At 48.2% G+C, this 22,886-nt stretch overlaps 1 protein-coding gene across 1 annotated transcript; it reads right to left on the bottom strand.

Annotated features, from left to right (window-relative positions):
• Positions 1-18,253: 18,253 nt before the first annotated feature.
• Positions 18,254-22,629, bottom strand: LOC136526273 (uncharacterized). Its single transcript, XM_066519000.1, has 5 exons — positions 22,548-22,629; positions 22,411-22,416; positions 21,002-21,314; positions 19,139-19,177; positions 18,254-18,683 (listed from the first exon to the last, which is right to left on the bottom strand). The coding sequence occupies exons 1-5, from the start codon at positions 22,627-22,629 to the stop codon at positions 18,662-18,664; spliced, it is 462 nt and encodes a 153-aa protein (XP_066375097.1). The 3' UTR covers positions 18,254-18,661.
• Between the last annotated feature and the right edge of the window lie 257 nt (positions 22,630-22,886).

Below are 22,886 nucleotides of genomic sequence, written 5' to 3' on the forward strand. Positions count from 1 at the left end.
CGATCTCCTCAACCCTGTCCTCTTCCTCCATATAGCTGATGGCGCTCCTTGGGTGCTCGGTGGCCGCACAGAGCGACCGACCACGCCCTGCGGCATCTCAGGGTGCGTCGCTTCCTCCTCCGATGCTGCTGGCCCTGCGCCCCTGATTCCAGCATAGCTCCCACTTCTACCTTTGAAGACTTAGTGGCTCTCGCCATTGCTCCTAGCATCTCTATCAAATCACCCATCATTGTCGCTGATTGTTCTCCACCTCCAACTCCATTAGCAGCAGTGGTTGAATCCTCTGCAAACCGATGAGCGCCCGACGACTCTAGGATAGAGTCTATCCGCAATGTCTCCACACTAGGACCAGCCCCTAGCTGCACGCCAATTTGGCCTGAAGGATTTAGATCATCTGCATGCCCCGTTCTGTATCAGATTAGCCCATCAATCACCACCACTATAAAGATTGGACAGCCACCGATCCTAAAGCAAAGATACTTACACGTCAGCTTCCTGATGAATAGTTCTAAATCGACACTGCCTCCCTGAGCTCCTAGGCCCTGCTCTAGGGTTGACCTATGCGTCCTAAGCAGGTGGTCTTGTGGCCCTCGCCATCGGCATCTTCTCCACCGGCTACTTCTCGGGGACTCGACGTTGGACGTCTGCTCCTCCCTTTGATCGTACCTCCACGCATGTTCCATGCAATGAAGTTTTGGTGGTTGAAGGGGGAGCTATCGGCGCCTTGTCGTTGTTTGACCACTCGAATATCGCCACACTCTGCGTCTGAGCGGTTCGACTGCCACCAAATGAGATGCCAGCCGGCTCATGGGGAGCTACATCCACCATTCTCCTTTTCTTTTGGGCTGGCTCATTTTCTGCCACCCTTTCCCCCTGAACTTTCTCCAATACTGGCGGGCTCTGCTTTTGACCAGCACCTTCGCCTCCGTATTCGGACGAGGTGCTGATGGCAGCTTCCTCCAGCTGAGTGGTTGGCCTGGCATCCACTACCTCTGACCATTCGCTCCTCGACACGCCTGAGAAGTACGCTGCCCGTTCCTACCAATTGATTTTTCCACAAGCAAATTAGTCCACTGCTCAGCGCCAACACGGGATAAAAAGCACTAGGAACAACAGTCAAGATTTTTACCTGAGGAGGTGAGTTCATGTAGTTGAAGGGTTTTGGCTGCCCTAGCATGGTGTATGACACATTTGGAGCAAATTGTTCATCGGCCCGGTGTAGCACAACCTCCTTCATTAGGTTCTTCGTCCTCTCCCGGGTGCCGTTGGTATCTCCTTTGAAGTCAAAGCCCGCATGAGCCCTCTCCTTGTAGGGCTGGACGTGGTGCAGTATGAAGTTCACCACCACCACCACCACTCCACTCATCTCCATGCCCCTCATTAGCTCGAGGAGCTCCTTCACCTGTTCCATATCAGCACTGGTTGGTTTCTCCGACCAACTCCTTTGATTCTACGGAATCTGGTTGATATCACATCGAACGGCAGAATCAGTTTGCTTCATATAGAACCACCTGGCATTCCACCCCTTCAGCAAGGTATTTAGCGGCATAGGAATGTATTCGCTTGCCATCCCATCATGGAGCTATAGATACACACCGCCGACAACTTTGGAACCAGCCCCTCCTTTCTTCTTGAGCTAGAAAAAGTGTCGAAAGAGATGGAAATGGGGAAGAATGCCAAGATAAACCTTGCAGAAGTGGATAAACACAGAAATATGCAAAATAGTGTTCAGATGAATATTACATAAGCTCACTCCCTAATACTCCAACAGATCTCACAAGAAAGGATGTACTAGACCCTGGCACCATGTGACCATGTCACCTACTGTCAGGCTCGGGGACTAAGTGGGCACACTTCACCTTGCAGTGAGTGTGTTTTCTTTAATTTGTTCATTGGAAGACTCCATGCCTCCCAAAGTTGAAGAAGATTATCTCCCTTTCTCGTGGTTGAACTCTAAGTGGGCACACTTGGTTCACAGCGAGGAAATTTACAATTTTGAACTTGAGCTCCTTACATCCTTCTGGCAAGCCTTACTTTGGTAAGCCTGGGCTTGGACGGATAGTTAAGCTGGTCAATTATGGTCCACAACTACTCGATGACTCATTAGGGTGGTTAGACTATGAGTCTGACTGCTCGGCTTTATTTACACCTGGTCAGATAAGCTCAAGACGGCGTTGCACAGTGGATACAAGGCGCTCAGAGACTAGCTGTGGGGGGTATGACCCTGAATACCCATGGCAGACTACATGGGCTGCGCCGCTAGGGGTGGTCTAGCCCACAAGAAAAAGACTTATGGTGCACGATACTATTTGGCGTGTTCCCTAAGACATCAAGGGCGATATCCTGAAGATGCTACAAGATCTGTTAGGATATGCTCAATCCTGTGATTCCTGTAATCTGTTATTACTTACCAGTTATCTCCTAGATCTTACTGACTTGTAACCCAACCCCCCGGCTATATAAGGCAGGTAGGGGACCCCCTCAAAACACACGCAATATCATACGACAACCAATACAAACAAACAAACCATAGGAGTAGGGTATTACATCGAGCAGATGACCCAAACCTATCTAACTCTTGTGTCTCTGTTGCCTTCTTGTTCTTGATTATGCATACCTCTGCCAATCAATCTACCTTCGTGGGATACCCCTCGAAGGACTGCTGATGATGTTCTATCGACATCGTGCCTCTAAGTCTTGTCTTCTTCGTGGATCCTTATGTCCCATAGCCAGGAGAAGTCCCAACTCCTTGCCGACGAGACGCGACTGAGTGAGGGCCTGGCCGCATAGCTCACTATCACCCGTCAAGAGGTGGCTAAGCTTACCCCTACCACCCGAGAGGTGGCCGACCTCTAAGTTAGGGAGAAGGATGCTCACGACAACACCTGCGAGGCCGAGGAGAAGCTCATGGCCTTGATCAAGAGGGTGCACACGAACACCATGGAGGCCGAGCGGCTACAGAAGGAGTGGGATGATTTGCTCTAGTCCGTAGAGGAGATTCGCATAGGGATTGACCTGGCTCACTAGGCGCGTGTCGACGCTCAGCAGCGGATCGACCACCTCGAGGATGAGCTTCAGAGGTAGAGGGACCTGAAGGTTACAGCCGAGGGTGTGTCCACCGGGCTCACCGTGGAGGTCAATCAGTGCCAAGAAGAGGTCCGGCGCCTAGAGACCGAGGGGACCTAGCAGTGCAATGAGGTGTGCAAGCTTAGGGCAGACGTGGATGGTAAGTCTCTGATTTCCCTTGTTGTCTTTCTCCCTGGAATCTGTGGTAAGCCTTTTGACATGGTCGGTACGTGACTTGGGCAGGTCTCGATGACAAGCTTGGGGTGGAGGTGGTGAAGAGTCATGGCCTAGAGAAGAAACTCAGCGAGGTGAAGGACACCCTATAGAAGGAGAGCGATGAACACGACAAGCTGCGCGTCGCCATCTAGCTGGTCTACGATGAGCTCGAGCTGGACCCAGAGTAGGAGACAAGCTCGCTCATGGTTCACGCCACCCAGATCATGGACCAGGCATGTGATATGGCAAGGGGTGTGCTTTGCTTTGGCGTTCACTGATCATTCACAATCGTCCATTCTCATTATGAGAACATTGATCTGGCGATGATGAGGCAAGGCTTCACGCCCATCTATACCGACACCGAGCTGGACAACATCGACAAGGAGGTGGCCCCCTAGCGCATGACCTTTCTGCCAAGATAGAAGATGAAATCATCCTCTCGAGGGGTTAGTTTAGTTAGATAGGTTAGGCGGCGCATTCATAAGCGAACAAGTTCCCATCCTTCTGTTTCATTTAAACAAGCTTGTTCTTTTATTTTGGTTGAACAAATTTGTTCTTTCTCCCTTTTTATGTGTAAAAAGGGTTATTGCGTTCTGACCCTTCCTATTGTTAAGACTGTAGAGCTCGAGGTGCGGGCAAAAAACTCTGATCACGCTGGTGAGCAAGAGTGTCATAGCCATTGGGGCATATGTTTCTTGCAGTCCGACCAGTTTTACTCAGCGTTCATTTTCGCAAACCTTGCCTCTAGGTTTTTAACATGAGAAAGGGTTGGGCACGACGACTATTTTAGAAAGGATATATATATACCCTTATCAGCCCCTGAGTGAGGCCCGACCCCTTGCCATTGTCGGGGTCAGGTTTCAATAAAGATCGAGGAGATGATAGCGAAACTGATAAGAGGAAGCGTTTTTTGTTTAAACAACGTTATTCTTAGTTTTTGTACATACCCCTCCCAAGGATTCAAGCCATCATCTTGCGAATGCGCATTCGGTCTCCTTGCGAGTCCAACTTTCCTCGAGCCCTCGCACGTTGCAAGGGTCTAGTCGAGGGGTCAGCTCGTCTTTGTGATGGTCATCCCTCAAGCGTTTTTTTCAATAAAATAGAGGGGCTGAACCATGCCACTTTTTTCCTTGATGGACAAAACATGGTGCTCGATGAGTTGTTAATGGGCTAGTCTAAGTGGGGCCCTAGCTTCCCATTCATAGGGTTCTAGCATGGGTCAGCTGGTGACCGACTCTAGATTCTTAGTGGCCAATCTATATAGTTTTTGGGTCCATTCGACTGGTCTCGAGGGCTTGTTGCCTTTCTTCGAGGAAAAACCATGGACTAGGAACCAACCAAGACTCGAACGTGGGCCGAGATGCCCACGGTGCTCGTGCGCTCGGGTACTGGCTGCTAGTGGGCCCATCCCTTTCCACCCCTCACTCTAAGGGCGCCCCAGAGCAGCTATGAACCCGTCGGAGGGCCAGCCTTTGAACTCCTAGGCCTGAATGGGCCGCGTAGGAGCATTTTTAGCTCCATATCCCACCTTACCTGTGATGGTTCTCGCGCCTATCTACACCGACGCCAAGCTGGATGACATCGAGAAGGAGGTGGCCCCTCTGGCATAGGACTTACCTGTCGAGATAGAGGATGAGATCATCCCCCTAAGAAATTAGTTAGGTAGATAAGCCAGGGGGCGAACTTGTAATAAGTGGACAAGCTCTTAAATTTTGTTATGGCCAAACAGATTTTTAGCTCTTCTCCTCTTTTTGTATAAAAATGTTAATGCATTCTGACCCTTTCTGTCGTTAAGGCTATAAAGCTCGAGGTGTAGGTGAAAAAACTCTGATCACGCCGGTGAGCAAAAACGCCATAGCTGCTGGGGCGTAGGTTTCTTGCAGTCCAACCAGTTTTGCTCAGTGTTCGTTTCCGCAACCCTTGCTTCTAGATCTTAACGTGAGAAAAGGTCGGGCACAGAGAATGTTTGCTAGGTAGATATACTCTTTAATGTGTTCTGACTATTTCCATAGTTAAGGCTAAAAAGCTTAGGGTACAGGAAAAAACTCTGAGCGCGCTGGTGAGCAAAAACGACATAGCCACTGGGGCGTAGGTTTCTTGCGGTCCGACTAGTTTTACTCAGCGTTCATTTCCACAACCCTTGCTTCTAGATCTTAACGTGAGAAAGGGTCGGACATAGAGAATGTCTATCAGATAGATATACTCTTATTAGCCCCCGAGTGAGGCCCAACCCCTTGTCGTTGCTAGGGTCAGGTGTCACTAAAGATCGAGGAGTTGACAGCGAAAACCAATAAGAGAAAGCATGCGTAAATTTAGGCCCTGTTTGGCATGGCTCCACTCCTAAACTCCAGTAACTCCATCAAAAAATCCAGTCAAACACCTCAACTCCAAAACTCCACGGAGTTGCTAACTTCATGGAGCTGTAGTGCAAATAGAGGTGGAGTTTTGGAGCACCTCTTTTGCTGCTCCAGAACCCTCTCTTTTGAACCTCCTCGTAGAGTTGGTGGGTAATTACCCACCAATGCCACTGGTTACACAGAAAAACGTTTCGAAGCGTGCCATCTTCTGTTCGCTGCGGCTTCTTCGGGTTCCCGTGGCTCAGCGCGGAGGTAACTACAAGTCGCTCGCACCTTTGCCTTGTCCCTGCTCTTGCGGCCCCCGCCGTTTAGGCCGCCTTCCGCCCTCCGCGGGTTTGAATCCACTGGGGTGCCCCCACCATTTAGGCCGCCTTCCGCCCTCCGCGGGTTTGAATCCACTGGGGTCTAGATTCAGGTGGGTTAGTGCGACTCGATCCGATGAGTCTCTGGATTCGATGCGATGATGCTGATAAGCGTTTGCTGTCGAGGCGGCGGCTCGCTCCATGCTCGTTGGTGATGTCGAATCAGTGGTTGCTACGTGGTTTTGTTCGTGCGGCTCGCTCCGTGCTCGTTCAATTTAAATTTGTCTCGGGCTTATGAACTAGGAGAGTCTGTTCATGGAATCTCTCTCTGTTGCTGATAAGTAGCAGGTGGAGTAAGATCTGTGCTTCGACTCTTCCAATGCACGGTTGCCTATGTAGCTATGCTGCTCGACTCTATTTGTTCCTGTCATCCGAATTTCTGTCTTACTGAAACTTAAGAAAGCAGCAATGCTTGCTTACATCTCTCTTTTTGTTGGGGTCTTGAGTGTTTTGGTGAGTATATCAGCTCGCACGCACGCACGAATGAAATGGAAGCGAGTCAGTATATTCCAGTTGAAATGAGAACCTGTTAAAACACTCTGCTATTCATGTTGTATTCCAGTTCAGTATATTCCAGTTGAAATGAGAACCTGTTGTATTCCAGTTCAGTATATTCCAGTTCATGTCTGGATAGATCGTTGCAGTTCAGTATATTCCAGTTGAAATGAAAACCTATTGTAGTTCTAGATTGCTGAAAATAGCCTGTTGGCTGTTCAGTATATTTCAGTTGAAATTGCTCAGCATAATGAGAACCTCATATATGAAATTTGTGAGTCCGATAGATGCCTAAAATTGATTGGAACTCGGAGAACACTGGAGTGCTGTGTATGTTGTTTGCCGAACAAGTTGGAAAAGGAAATCGGCCAAACAGACACTTGAATGCACTTGGTTATACTGAGGTTGAGAAAGGGTTATACTGAGATCAAGAACAAATGGGACAAGTTGAAGGAAGATTTCAAGGCATGGAAGAAACTAATGCTGAGGCAAACAGGGACTGGTTGGGACCCTATAAAGAAGACTATTGCTATGGATGATGAATGGTGGAAAAAAGCTAAAGCTGTAAGTTGGTTCAAGATTTTTGCTATATTTGTTTTTCATATGACAAATCTGTTGGTAATACTTTATAATAATATGTGTTGTTCTGCTTATTTCAGGACATTCCGGGTTGTGGAAAGTTCAACTTCGGAATCAAGCTTTGTGACTATGGACACCTTTTGTGATAATATGGCTACATCCATCGCCCTAGCATGGAATTAGTGCAATGATTATTGTAATAACCTTATTTTGGAACTATGGAATTTCGGTTCTAGGCAAATGACATGTAATTTATTATTATTTTGGACTACACTGCATGTACTTTCATTTCATATTTATGAGAAGTAGTTCAAGTCGAACCAGGGGCAAGAATGGCAATCTACCCTCAAACTCATCTTTTCTGGAGCTGGGGACACCCTCCCAGCCAAACACCCTCATCAGACAGCTTCAACTCCACCCAGAGCTGGCTCCACCTAGAGTTCTGGAGTGGAGCAGCTCCACCCAGAGTTGGAGTCATGCCAAACAGGGCCTTAAGGGTAAAAGCGACGTAGTTGTTCAATGTTCTAGGCATTGACAAAGACTTCGTCGTCGATGGTCTTGAGCTTATAGGTGCCTAGTAGGAGCACCTCCGCAATGACATATGGTCCCTCCCATGGCGGAGAGAGCTTGTGGCGGTTCTTGTTGCTCTAGACAAGGTGAAGCACCAGGTCCTCTACATTGAAGGCCTGACCCTGCACTCAATGGCTATGGTACCAGCGCAATGCTTGTTGGTACTTGGCCGAGCAGAGGAGGCTAATGTCATGCGCTTCATCTAGCTGGTCCATGGCATCCTCGAGGGTCGCCTTGGCTCCCTATTTGTCGTATGCCCTGATCCTTGGCGCTCCATACTCAAGGTCTGACGGGAGGATAACCTCAGAACCGTAGACCATGAAGAATGGCATGTAGCCGGTGGCCTAGCTAGGGGTCATCCTCAAGCTCAAGAGCACCACGGGAAGCTTCGCGACCCATCGTCTACCAAACTTGTCCAACCGGTTGAAGATCCTAGGCTTGAGGCCTTGTAGAACCATGCCATTCATGCGCTTGACCTGCCCGTTCGTACGGGGGTGCACCATGGCGGCCCAATCGACATGTATGTGGTATTCATTGCAGAATCGGAGGAACTTTGTCCCATGAACTGCTTGCCATTGTCCATGATAATGGAGTTCAGGACTCCAAAGTGATGGACGATGTCAAGGAAGAACAGCATGGCTTGCTCGGACTTGATCACGAAGATCGGTCGAGCCTCTATCCATTTTGTAAACTTGTCTACGGTGACAAGCAAGTGCGTATATCCCCCGGGCACCCTCTTGAGAGGTCCAACCAGATCGAGCCCCTAGACCATGAACGGCCATGTGATGGGTATCGTCTGGAGTGCTTGGGCTGGTAGGTGGGTTTATCGAGCGTAGTATTGACACCCTTCACAGGTGCACACAATATGTTCAGCATCGGCTACTACAGTTGGCCAGTAGAAGCCTTATCGAAACATGTTTCTGACCAGGGTCCTAGGCGTGGCATGGTGCCCGTAGACCCCATCATGGATATCACTCAGCAACTACTTCCCTTGTTCGATGGGGATGCAGTGCTGTAGGATCCCAGTATGGCTTCGCCTGTAGAGCTCGCCCTCAATAACGACAAAGGACTTGGCGCGACGCACTTGCCATCAAGCCTCCATTTTGTCCATCGATAGCACCTCATAGAGGAGGTAGTCGAGGTAAGGCATCCTCTAGTCGGCCAGAGGGTTAGGCTCTATCGCTGGATCATCGTCAAGCTCCATGACTTCAGGGTTGGATTGAGCCACTGGCTGGTTAGCCCTTGAGCCAAGGGCAAGCAGCCCATCACCGGTCTATTTTGGCTCCTCATAGCAGACTGAGGGCTAGTACTGATCACTAATGAAGACACCCATCAGCACCGGCTCTTGGTCAGACGCCATTTTCACCAGCGTGTCGGCCGCCTCATTAAGACGCCTCGGGATGTGATTGAGCTCGAGACCATTGAACTTGTCCTCCAACTGGTGGACTTCTTGGCAATACGCAGCCATCTTGGTGTTGTGGTAGCTTGATTCCTTCATGACTTGGTCGATGACTAGCTAGGAGTCGCCCTGGATGTCAAGCCATCGGATACCCAACTCGATGGCAATGCGTAGGCCATTGATGAGTGCCTCATACTTGGCCACATTGTTGGAGGAGGGGAAATGGATGCGAACCATGTACCTCATGCGTACCTCAAGGGGCGAAACACAGACTAGCCCCATGTCAGTGCCTTTCTTCATCAGTGATCCATCAAAGTACATTGTCCAGTACTCTTGGTCGATGACTGTTAGCGGCATTTGGATCTTGGTCCACTCTACAATGAAATCAGCCAGCATTTGGGACTTGATGGCTGTCCGAGGGGCATATGAAATGCCTTGACTCATCAGCTTGATTACCCACTTTGTGATTCTTCCTATGGCATCCTGGTTTTGGACGACCTTGTCGAGAAGGAAGGACATCACGACAGTTACCGGATGCGACTCGAAGTAGTGACGCAACTTCCTCTTGGAGATAAAGATGTCAAAAAGGAGTTTCTAGATTTGGGGTAGTGAGTCTTGAAATCAGACAAGACCTTGCTAATGAAGTACATGGGGCACTGCACTTTGAGGGTGTGTCCCTCTTCTTCTCGCTCTACCACCAAGGCAACGCTGACCACTTGCGTGGTGGCCGCAATGTAGAGCAGAAGCGGTTCCCTATCGGTCAGGGGGCTAGGATTAGGGCCTTCGTCAAGAGCTGCTTGACCTTGTCAAGTGCCTCCTGGTCCTTGGGCGTCCATTCAAAATGGTTGGCCTTCTTCAGAAGCCAATAGAGGGGGAGACCTCGTTCGCCGAGGCGCGAGATAAAGTAGCTGAGCGCGGCGAGGCACCCTATAACTCGTTGTACCCCCTTTATGTTATTAATCAGTCCCATCCTCGTGATGGCCAAGATCTTCTCTGGGTTGGCTTCGATGCCACGCTCGGAGACGATAAAACCCAGCAGCATGCCCCTTGGGACCCCAAAAACACACTTCTCGGGGTTGAGTTTGATGTTGTTTACTCGAAGTTTCACGAAGGTCTACTCTAGGTCGGCTATGACTTGGTCAGCCCGTTTGTACTTGACCATGATGTCATCTACGTAGGCCTCAATGGTCTGCCCGATGAGATCCCTGAAACACTTGAGCATGAAGCGTTGGTACGTAGCCCCCACGTTCTTCAGGCCGAATGACATTGTGACATAGCAGAATTATCTGAATGGGGTGATGAAAGACATCACGAGCTGGTCAGACTCTTTCATCGTGATTTAATGGTACCCAGAGTATGCATCAAGGAAGCAAAGGGTTTCACACCCTGAGGTCGAGTCAACTACTTAGTCTATGTGTGTCAAAGGGAACAGATCCTTTGGACACATTTTGTTGAGACCCATGTAGTCAACACACATTCTCCATTTCCCACTCTTTTTTCATACAAGAATGGGATTGGCTAACCACTCAGGGTGGTATACTTCCTTGATGAACTCGGCCGCCAAAAGCTTTGCAATTTTCTCACCAATGGCCCTACGTTTCTCCTCGTCGAAGCGACATAGCCGCTGCTTCACCGGCTTGGAGCCTGACCTAATCTTCAAGGCGTGCTCAGCGACTTCTCTCAGAATGCCTAGCATGTCCGAGGGTCTCCATGCAAAGATGTCTCTGTTGGCACAAAAGAAGTCGACGAGCGCTCTTTTCTATTTAGAGGAAAGCATGGTGCCAATGCACACCACTTTGCCTTTGGAGCCGCTGCGGTCTATGAGGACCTCCTTGGCACCCTCTATAGGCTCAAAAGACCCAGTTGACTGCTTGGGGTCAGGTGCTTCTTCAACGACCTCCTACCAGATGGTCGCAAGCTCTCTGGAGGCAATAATTGTCGTGACGTGTTTGCAGCACTCGACCTCGCACTCGTAGGCACGCTGGAAGGAGGTGCCGACGATGATGACCCCGCATGGACCCGACATCTTCAACTTCAGATAGGTGTAGTTGGGGATGGCCATGAACTTTGCATAGCATGGATGTCCTAGGATGGCGTGGTAGGTTATGTGGAACCCGACCACCTAGAAGGTAAGGGTCTCCATCCTATAATTGGTAGGAATCCTAAAGGTGACGGGCTGATCGATCTGCCCAAGTGGTATGGCCAGCTTCCTAGGCATGATGCCGTGGAAAGGTGCCTCGGTCAGCCAGATGCATGATCAGTCAATGCCCATGGAGTCGAGCGTTTTAGCAAACATGATGTTGAGGCCGCTGCCTCCATCCATCAGCACCTTGGTGAGCCACTTCATGCCGATGATTGGGTTGACCACAAGTGGTTATCTTCCCGGCTGTAGGATGCTTTTTGGGTGGTCGGTCTGATCAAAGGTTATGGCAGACTCTGACCATCGGAGGAAGGAAGGTGTGGCTGGCTCGGCCTTATAGACCTCACGGCGTGCAAGCCTCTGGCGGTGCTTAGAGTCATGGGCCGCCGATACTCCAAAGATCATGAGGCAGCCATCTAGCGCTGGAAATCCATCGCCCTTCCCATCGGCATCGTGTGCGGCTAGCTTGGGCTCCTTCCTATGCTCCCCCTTGTTGGAGCCTCTAAATAAGAACCGCTTCATAAGGACGTAGTCCTTGTATAGGTGCTTGACAGGGAAAGCATGGTTTGGGCATGGCCCTTCGAGCAGCTTCTCAAAGTGGTCTGGGGTACCCTCGATGGGCTTCCAACCCCCCTTGCGTTTAGCAGTGGCCATGAGCAAGCCCTTGCACCGCTGCTTGTTCTTCTTCTTATTGGGGCGGTTGGAGGCACCTTCACCGGCGTCCTCGTCTTGCTTCGCCTTGCCTTTGGGATGGTCAAAAATCACCCTGACCACCTCCTTGCCCAAGACATGGCTAGTGGTGAGGTCGAGGAGTTCCTTGGTGGTTCACAAGCCCTTACATCCCAGCTTGTGAACCAGAGACTTGCAGGTGGTCCTAGACAGGAAAGCTCCTATGACGTCGGCGTCGGTGACGTTGGGCACCTCATTGCACTACCAGGAGAAGCGCTGGATGTACCCATGAAGATTTTCCCTGGACTTCTGTTGGTAGTTTTTGAGATCCCATGGGTTCCCAGGATACGTGTATGTGTCTTGGAAGTTTCCCATGAAGATTTCTTTTAGGTCCGCCCAACCTTGGATTTGGCTGGGCAGAAGGTGTTCCAACCACATTCACGTCGAATCGGCCAGGAACAATGGAAGGTTGCGGATAATGAATTTGTCACTATCTGCTCCACCGGCTTGGTAAGCAAGCCAATAATCCTCAAGCCATAGTTCGGGGTTTGTTTCCCCAGAGTATTTTAGGGTGTTGGTCGATAGTCGGTACCATGGTAGGAAGACGGCGTTGAGGATGTGACGGCCAAAGGCCTGAGGTCTCGACAAGTTAGGGCTCAGGCTTCAGCCCTTGCCGCTGTCATAGTGTTCACCACAGTGAGGGTGGTAGCCACGGCTAGCCTCCTCCCTCTCATTGTCATGGGCACGCTTGCAAGCATCCAGGGTGTCACGCGCGTCATGGTGGAGTCCAAGATGCTCATGCACCGTGGCCGTGGGGCACGGCCTGTCGCCTTGCTTTGCCTGGTGGACTGACACATCCCTGTTGGGTTGCTCCAAGGGCGCATGTTGGCTGGCATCGAGCTCATGTTGTTAGGACAGCGAGCTCTTAGCCTACTGCGCCACCGCACGCTAGAGTACCATGCGGATCTCATGATAGGCCCAACAGTCCTCGGGTGTCGCAGGCACCGGAAGGCCCCGGAGCAAGGCCACCATGACAGCGGCATTCTAGCTTGCCTAGGTGAAGTGTGGGAGGGCTTCGTCGTCCTCGATGATCCTTCGGTTCACATCACAGGCCATGGCGCGTGCACGCACACCGTCTTCGTGGTGCTCGATCTCTCGCTCGAGCTCCGCGTGTTCCTGCTCGAGCTGGAGTCATGCTTCTTTGAGCTCTTGGTGACGCGTCCTCAGCTGCTCTACCCATAAGCGAGGTGGGGCCCCTGCGTCACCCTCGACTTTGTCGTCGAGGTCATCTGTTGGGGTAGCCCCTCCCTCATGGATGCTTCCGACGTATCCCTCGGGGGTACCTGCCATGAAACATTCTCATGAGGGGTGATGGCTCCCCCTACTAGAGTTCAGAGTAGGAGGGTGACTCCGATTCTCCCATGAGAAGGTCGTGGAAAGATTCTGCGACATATTCGGTCATCCCCACAAACTCATCGTTCATAGGGGATGGGGGCATGCGCTACGCCACAAGGTGGCCAACGGTCTCTGCAGCGTGGCGTAGACCAAACGGGAGTGCTGTTGGGGCACTCTGGATGAGGTATTCTAGGGAGAATGGCTCTCCTCCGGCAAGATGCGTTATAACATTGGCGAACAAGAAGGTGAGGCGGCGCAGGTCCTCTCGAGATGGTTGGGGTCCTAGGAAGGCATCGAGCTAGCGCTCTAGCCTCCCGTAATTGAAGCCGAGGAGTTGGTTGCTCCTAGGGGCGTAGGCCTCCGGTGCATGCAGCTACAACTCCTCAAGCGCCTCGGTGATCGAGTCAAGGCCGGTAGAGTGGAGAGGCTGGATGGCGGTGTGAACCTGTGCCAACTCTCCCTCCATCATAATGATGAAGTCGAGGTTCCCGAAGCACACGTGCATGCCTAGGACCTAGCTAACGCCATGACTAGCCATCCGAGGCCTGATGTGGACGTCAAGACACGCAAAAAGCCCCTACCTAGCACGCCAGCTGTCGATGTTTTTGGACCACCTATGAGTAAATTTGTATTTGTGTGTCTGGCTCTGATGGTGTGCTCGGAGGACACAAGGGTTGATACTGGTTTAGGTGAAACGTCCCTACGTCCAGTTCATTGTTGCTCGTGTTATCGGCACTTGGTTTGCAATAGGGATTAAAAACAAGCGAGAGAGGGAAAGGATCCCAAGTCTCTAGTGGAAGGAGTGAATGGTGCTGAGAGCTCAATTGCTACTCAGCCATGTGCTCGTGTCATGCTCTTGTGTTTTGATCTCTCATGTCTAGATCTCCATGTTTTTTCCCACCCCATCCATGAAGCGCCCTACTTCCCCTTTTATAGATGAAGGGAAAGCGTGGGTTACAGAGGAGGAAAAGTAGAAGAACGAGAGAGAGAGAAGAAGGCTTCTAGGGTTGCTGGGTCCTTCTACTTCACGCAGGTCCTGTTGATCCTATAGATGTCAACAGGGATGGCTCCATGTCATAGCCTAGTTCATCACTAGCGCCATGCGTAGGCGTCATCTGCCGGTCATGGTGTTCCACTCCGTCCCGATGGACATCGTGGTGAACTGATGCTCCTGTCAGCGTCCATATGAGGGTTAAGAAGAACACCACTGGTACATCCAACACTATTCTTGATGTGAATCCCTAGGTATGGCCTATCATGGCCATGGGTTACATCGAGGCGTGCCAGCCTCTTCCCTAGCGTTAGAGTTTTGACCCAAGCCCATACGCTTGGACCTGGAGTGGTTGGTGGCGGTATGAGTCCCCGTCGGACGAGACAAAACCTGTGCCCTCGAGGTCAGGCGAGACAAAGCCCACAACCATGGGCGAGACGATGAGGTCGGGCGAGACAGAGCCTGTAGCCCCAAGGTCGGGCGAGATGGAGCCCGCATCCTTGAGATCAGGCAAGACAGAACCCGCGTCCTTAGGGTCGGGCGAGACAGAGCCTGCACCCAAGCGATTGGGGGAGACAGAGCCCGTGGCCTCGAGGTCGGGCGAGACAGAGCCCGCGTCCTCAAGGTCGAGCGAGACCTTTTAATATGTCTTGAGCCATTCGGGGAAGTCAGCGTGGGTGCTAACTTCCTTGCTTTGGGTATCCCTAATATCGATACCCGACAGTCATGTACTTTGATGGGACTTTATGTTTGTCCAAAGCCCACCATATAACATTTCTTGGTATGTTGTCATAAGCCTTCTCTAAGTCAATGAAAACCATGTGGAGGTCCTTCTTCTGCTCTCTAAACCGTGCCATAAGTTGTCTTATTAAGAAGATTTCTTCTGTGGTTGACCTTCCAGGCATGAATCCAAATTGGTTTATTGATATCTGCGTCATTCCTCACAGGCGCTGCTTGATGACTCTCTCCCATAATTTTATAGTGTGGCTCATCAACTTAATTCCCCAATAATTAGTACAACTTTGGACATCTCCCTTGTTCTTGTAGATTGGTACCAATATGCTTCTTCTCTACTCCTTAGGCATCTTGTTCGATCGAAAGATATTGTTGAACATCTTGGTTAGCCATACTACAGCTATATTCCTAAGACATCTCCACACCTTGATTGGGCTACCATCAGGGCCCATCTCTTTGCCCCCTTTCATCCTTTTCAAGGCTTCTCTAACCTCTGATTCTTGAATCCTCCTCACAAAGCGCCTTTTAGTGTCATCAAATGAGTCATCCAGCTGAATGGTGGTGTTCTCGTTCTCACCATTGAACAAGTTATCAAAATACTCTTACCATCTATGTCTGATCTCATCCTCCTTCACCAAGAGCTGCTCCCTCTCATCCTTTATGCACTTGACTTGGTTGAAGTCCCTTGTCTTCCTATCATGAGCCCAAGCCATCCTATAAATGTCCTTCTCTCCTTCCTTCGTACGCAAATGTTGGAAAAGGTCCTCATAGGCCCACCCCTTTGCCTCACTACCCGCTCGTTTTGTAGTCCTCTTTGCCACCTTGTACTTCTCTATATTGTCTGCACACCTATCATGATACAAGCGCTTATAGCACTTCTTTTCCTTAATAGCCTTTTGCACATCTTCATTCCATCACCAAGTGTCTTTTGAGTTGCATCCGCTCCCTTTGGTCACTCCAAGCACCTCTGAAGCAACCTTTCGAACACATGTTGCCATCTTCTCCCACATGCAGTTTGCATCGCCTTTATCCTTCCAAGGGCCCTCTTCAATGACCTTTTCCTTAAAGACCTTTGATGCCTCCCCTTCTAATTTCCACCACTTCATTCTAGCAACCCTAGCTTGTTTGTTCCCATGAGCTTGCACCAGAAAACGGAAGTCAGCCACCACCAGTTTGTGTTGAGCGACCACATATTCTCCAGGTATCACCTTACAGTCCATGCATGTTCGTTTATCCCTTCTTCTTGTAAGGACAAAGTCTATTTGATTAGAGTATTGGCCGCTACTAAAGGTCACTAAATGGGACTGTCTCTTACGAAAGAAAGTGTTAGCTATCATCAGATCAAAAGCTATGACGAAGTCTAAGATTTCCTCTCCCTCCTGGTTCCTACTACCATATCTGAAACCCCCATGAACCGCCTCAAAACCTGCACTTGATGTACCTACATAGCCATTAAGATCACCTCCTATAAAGAGCTTCTCGCTACTAGGGATAGCTCTAACCAAGCGATCTAAGTCTTCCTAGAAAAGCCGCTTAGCACTCTCATCATGGCCTACTTGGGGGCATACACACTAATTATGTTTAAGACAATATCACTAATGACAAGTTCAACTAAGATGATCCTATCCCCTTGTCTTCTCACCTTCACCACACCATCCTTGAGGCTCTTATCAATCAAAACTCCTACTCCATTTTTATTTAAAGTTGTCCCTGTGTACCAGAGCTTGAAGTCGGTATTGTCCACCTCCTTCGCCTTCTGCCCCTTCCATTTTATCTCTTGGACGCATAAGATATTTACACGCCTCCTAACCACTGTGTCCACTAACTCTCTTAACTTACCCCCAAGGGACCCTACATTCCAGCTACCTAAACGGATCCTAGTTGGCTCGACTAGCTTCCTTACCCTTCGCACCCGTCTAGGTAGGTGTGAAGACCCTTGCTCATTTTGCACCACACCCGAGCGTCGATGTGGCGTGCCACTAAGGATGCGACAACCTGATCCTTTCTCGCTTGACACCATGCCCAGATCGCGACACGGCGCGTCATGGGGATGACGACCCAGCTCTTGCTCATTTAACACCATACCTAGGTTCCGACATAGCGTGTCGCTAAGAGGGTTATGCCCCAATGGGATTCTTTTGGGTTTCATCTCTATAAAAGTGGCTAAGTTTTTACATTGGCTCGCCGCGCCTAACACAACTCTTCTCCTTTACCAGAGCTTGGGACCTGCTATGCTGGGACACCAAAGGCGCCCCACCATAGGCGGAGTTTGTAAGGATCTGTTTGATACAAGGACTAATTGCAAGCTAGCTAAAAATTAGTTTAAATTAGCTCTAGTGCATTCAAACAGGAGAGTTATTAGGTAGACTATTTTTTTATCCAAGTCTTCAACAAGTTGTTAGCCAACCATAACTAATTCAGGCTAATTTTTAACCCAACTATTAACTATCCATGTATATCAAATACGCCCTAAATAGTTTCTTCAGGCTACGACACTTATCCCCTATCGACCTCTAAAAATCAGCTCAATGTGGGCACTTGCAGCTCAAATTCAAAAGTGGGCACTTGCAGCTCAAATTCAGAAGTAGTAGGCAATGTCCACGTCGACAGCGAGACGTCTATGGTGACTTCATGAATCTCAAGATCTGCTGGCTCAGTCCTTCGGAGGTGCTCGTAGGGATAAAATTTGCGTACGTGTGTTCATAGGGGTGAGTGTGCATGCATGTTGTGCGCGTCTACATTTGTATTGTGTAATTCTAAAAAAAGATTAAAAAAAGATAAGAATTGGTCTAATATAAGAGGAAAAAGGCCCAAGATGAAATCGCTGTAGCGGCCTTTCCACCCCGCCGGCCACCACGCTGGACTGTTGACCAATGTGGTGAGGACCCATCAAAGTTCCAAATGTCCTCAGCCCACCTAGGCCCTGTTTGGGAGTAAAGTATTGTTTTTCAGATGTAAATCACTTTCGGCTGTAATATACTGTGCACAAGAATACAACTGCATTTTCTTACACTTGGAAAACGCTGTTTGGGTAACAGCTAGCTTCCGGCTTGCATCAGCTTTTGAGTCGCTTGCTTCTCTGATGTGCTTTGTATCTCAAAGGCACAAATACCAATTTCTCAGCAAATTACATTGCAAATCTCACCAAGTTTAAAAATTCAACAAATACGGATATACACAATCACATAAACCACAAGGACAAGATCGATATAAGATCCTATCATCAGTAACTAGGCACACCATTCTGATGATCAAATTCAGAAACAAGATTATACAAGCCATCACCCATTTCTTCAGACCAAGTGACACTTCTCATATCAGTTCACTGTTCACAGCTGCTGCAAGACTGAACCTTAAAGTTCAGATACAAGTATATAGCCAACAAACACATCTTGGAAAAAGAAGAGCAATGCAGCAATTTGAGTATCTCATCAGTGTCTAGAATAAATACATCAAGCCATCAAGGTCTAGAGTATATCAATAGAGACTAACACATCATCCTAGAAACAAAATCATTCACATTAAACCTCTTCCGGCGATCACATAGAAAGGACGAGATACATCCAACATCATAATTTAAGCACTAGCAGAGACACAAACAATATAGATAGATACCGATCAGATTAACACAAATAGAACTTCTCCAGAACTCACACTAGGCCATAAGCCCATAACCTTTCAATATCTTCACATATTTGCAGCCTCTAACCTGTAGCACAAAGTTATAAATTTGAGCATGAAACATTGTTAAAATTACAAAGAAATAAGCGCTTTTAGAAATATAAGTAATGAGATTGTCTGCTGGTTCTAGAAAACATGGACAAATTAACATGCAACACTTTCTGAAAATAAATTGGACTCTGGTGAACAAAATGAGGTGGAGCAGCAAGCATAATCTCATGGATACAAAATTAAAGTACATTAACCACATGATCTAGAGGTGCAGCTTTTGTTATCTCATTGTATATTGTGTACCTCAAAGCCGATTAACACAATAAGTAAAGCTGGGGTACTCTAATCAAGAAACCACAGGTCCTAGTCTAGTAGATATTGATAATTTTAGAGTAGCATATGAGGAATTTGACATGTGAACTTTAATTTTGTTTTCAGCCCTAAGGCCCAAAAACTACAGAGACATAAATAATAGTCAGTACACTTACTTACAGTTCATTGAGGTCCATTTTGCTCTTTGTGTCAACGAATCTGAGATGAAAAGAACAATTATGATAGCTACAAAAGAAATAATGAGATGAAAATCAAATCTGAGATGGAAATAAAATATGGAAAGTTAAACATTATGCATCTACAAGTAAACATAAATATCACCATTAAACCAGGAAGAAGTCAAGGAACATAAATATCTAACTTAGAAACTTGCATGTCTGTGTTATTACAGCGATTCTACAAAATAAGACAACATAAATATTCAAATTTCCATCTCTCACTAAAGCATCAGTACATAAATAAGCCCTATCAACTAAACAGTTGTCCTCATCCTCTTTGCCTCCTATTTCTTTCATAATTTGTCCACATCCTCTTCGCAATGTCGTCTCTCATAGCATTAGCTTCATTTCTTTGACTGTCTGTACCCCTCACTGTCAGTAGGAAGAACCACAAACTTACGAGGGTCAATTAGAGTTTCTTGACTGCTTAGCCACTCATATCACCCTTTTAGAGTCTAATAATGTTATGCAACACAACTGCAGCTGCTGGAATTTTCACTTGGGTTTCAATGGGATAGTGTGTGGCTACTTTTAAGATAGGAAATCTCATCTTTAAGATGCCAATGGCTCGCTCTATGTGATTCCTGAGGCGAGCGTGACGAAGATTGAACAATTCTTTAGCGAGCGTGACGAAGATTGAACAATTCTTTATAGTCCCTCGGTCAGCAATTTCCTCAGCCTTGGTCTTGAAGATGATATCTTACTCCTCGATAAGGGGCAAGGAAGCATGTTGAAGTTCACGTGTATATTCTGAACCACTAAGCTTTGAAGTGTAACATGGAGTTCTTGTTCTGGTTACGATAGAAGCTAAATATAGCGCCGGAAAAACAAGCATCATCATTTCATCATCTTCTTCTTCTTCTTCCTCAGATTCAGTTTCAACCCTTCTATTATAATCCATATCCACTGACTGGACATATCTATCTGAATTACCTAACGAACCAGGCCATGAGAATTGAGAAAAGGGAACATTGCAAAGCAAAGCATGACCAAACAGCCTAATGTAGCACACTTCCTCTGAAGTTATACACGTGAATGCAAAAAACAACAAGAATGCATGCTGCAGTGTACGTAGCACAAAATAGCTGGCCACTCTGCATGAATTCTATGTGCCTATAGCTAGCTCAACTAGCTGGCCACTACATATACTCCCTCCGTTTCTATTTTCAAATATATGACGTTTATAACAAGCTAATTACTTCATAATATATATTTGAATAATAAAAATGGATGTAGGAGGGGACAGGGGTGCTACTCATCGAGAATGAATTTTAGCAAAGCAGTCCAAGCATTTGTCAGAAAGGACAGATATTCTGCTCTCGTGTGCACTTGCACTCTAGCTCAGTTTCTTTCCCTTCCACCTCTTCTAATCGCATATACGTATATGCAGCCATGCACGCACACTGCAAATGGCTTGCACACACTGCAGATGTCTCAGTTTCCTATCTTAAAAGACACCCAAAGAAGAGGGTAACAGATGCAATCTCTGGTCATAACAGAACTATTCCATAACAAATGATGACAAGAACAAAGCCTATCGCAACTAAATCAGAGTACAGTACTTGCTCAACCGAAACCCATTGATCTGCTTTAGGACTTCAACTTTCAACTTGCAATGACAAATAAGTAATCCAGGGGCCCAAGGAACTTAACTGCAGTGTTCATCCTAATGCCTACCATTCACGCTACAAACAACAAAATCGATTGGTCTCCTATTTCCTAGATCCGATCCTCATTCAAATAGGTTTCACACATCCAGCATCCAACGCAAGAAGCAGAGATGGGGATTAGGAGAGGAAGGTACCTGCTGAGAATCGAGGAACTGGTGCGCTCGCCATGGTCGCCATCACCGCAGATGCGCTTCTCCTCCCAGTTGACGCTGCTGCCGTGGATCTGGACACCATCGCCACAGATTCGCTCCTCATCGCCACGGACGCCGCCTTCACTCTCCCTGATGTGGTCGTTGAGCCCGTAGCCACGTGCGCTCGTGGCCGCGCTCGGAACAACGTTGCCGCCGCTCGGTGCTGCGCTCGCTGCGCCGCCACCGAGACGAGCGTGCGAGCCCGCGAGGCTTCGAGCGAGAGAGCCGATAGTTGTCGTATTTCTTTTCGGGCCTCCTAGGGCGTTTTTTTTTCCCGATGGTTTCAGCCCAAAACACCTGTAATTTTAGTAGGCTAACTGGTCATCCAAGCAGCAAGTTTCGTTGTGGGCTGGAAAAATATTACGGCTGTAATTTACAAGTGTTTTGGACTGATTACAGGGCTTCCAAACAGGCCCTCAGTACTAAAGCCTACCTATAAACCGTGGCCCAACCCGAGAGTTCGTCCGTATTTCCCCCAGGCCCCACTCCGCGGGCGCGAGGAAATTCTGTTCCTCGCCGCGTCGGCGCCGCTCGCCTCGCCTCGCAACTCCGGCGGCCGGAGCAGCCGGCGCGCGCTATCTCACTCGCCAGCTATCTGCCATCAGCAAGGCACCCTGCAGAAACCCCGAAACCCAGCGGTTACCTACGAATTATTGCAATCCACCTCGTGCTGAGTATCAGAGTATGGTCGTCGCGACTAGGTTTAAATTCGAGTTTCTCCCAGAACAGTGGTGCTTTTTGTGCTAATCGGTGTCGCCTATGCCCACCTCGTGCTGGTGTACGAATTATTGCAATCCACCTAGTCTGGAATGGGTCGCCTCGAGGTGGTTCCAAGGAAGCCTGGCTTAGGGTTCGTTCGTTAGAAGCCAGGAATGGCCTGGAACTATTCCGGACCCGGAACAGTTCGATAATTTGTACTGAAGAGGAACTAATCCTGGCCTTGAATGGCCGGGAATGCCAAACCGAACGGCGCCTTAAGGAAATGCGATCCCTGTGATCATCATATGCAAAATTTGGGACTGGTTTGATTTGATTATTTTTGACACGATTGACCGAAGCTATGTAGTAGAACCTGTTGTTTTGAACTACTTCGTAGGACTAGTTTGTGACGTGATTGCACTAGCTTTGAAGTCTGTACTGTGATGTGTGTAAGGGTAGTGTAGGACCAGCGATAGGACAAAAATGTATGGAACCTGTTATTTTCGCCTGGTACTAGATAGGACCAGCTAGTAAAATGAGATGGTTAGGTATGGGGAGCTTTGTTAATCTCCGTTTCCTGAAGAGTCAGTTAACTTTTGCACGTCTTCAGGCTGTGAGAACCTTCATGTGTTATTTACTTACTATTATTGTACCTGTATCTGTAATACCATGAGAATTTTCCTATTAAACTTAATTCAGTTCTATGCCATAAGTAGAGTTTCTGTTTACCCCCTGTGTAACTTGTATGATATGAAAGGGAGGCTTGGAAATACGATAACACAGCCATTACCTGAACTCTTTCCCCAGTTTTCTTCTACTGGTTGGCTGATGACAATGTCAATTTCTACCAGTATTGAGAAAACATTGTGCATGTTTCAGGTTTCCAATCTTCTGTCTTTGAGCAGAGAGAAGCCCTTCCAAAGGAGCCCCAGTGCGCTGTGTATGGTGAAATGACCAGAAAATGATGGAATTCTATAGTGTTTGTATGATTGTATCCATGGTCTTGCTGCTTCAAATAAAGCCAGCAACAGATAATTCCAGTCTTCCAGTTGGTGATGACTGATGACTGACGAGATATCCCGTATGACAAGCAACATCTTCCCTACCTAATTCATTTCACATGGTGGCC

Source organism: Miscanthus floridulus, chromosome 19, assembly GCF_019320115.1.
Source record: "Miscanthus floridulus cultivar M001 chromosome 19, ASM1932011v1, whole genome shotgun sequence".
Classification (NCBI taxonomy): domain Eukaryota; kingdom Viridiplantae; phylum Streptophyta; class Magnoliopsida; order Poales; family Poaceae; genus Miscanthus; species Miscanthus floridulus.

Bases quoted from the DNA above. Each gene is read 5' to 3' on its own strand.
- LOC136526273 (XM_066519000.1), bottom strand. From the start codon at position 22,629: ATGCACAATGTTTTCTCAATACTGGTAGAAATTGACATTGTCATCAGC. The intron at 19,178-21,001 runs GTACCTTCCTCT...TTTTCATCTCAG, and splicing joins AGTTCCTCGATTCTCAGCAG to ATTCGTTGACACAAAGAGCA. The intron at 18,684-19,138 runs GTAAGTAAGTGT...TTTGTGCTACAG, and splicing joins AAAATGGACCTCAATGAACT to GTTAGAGGCTGCAAATATGT.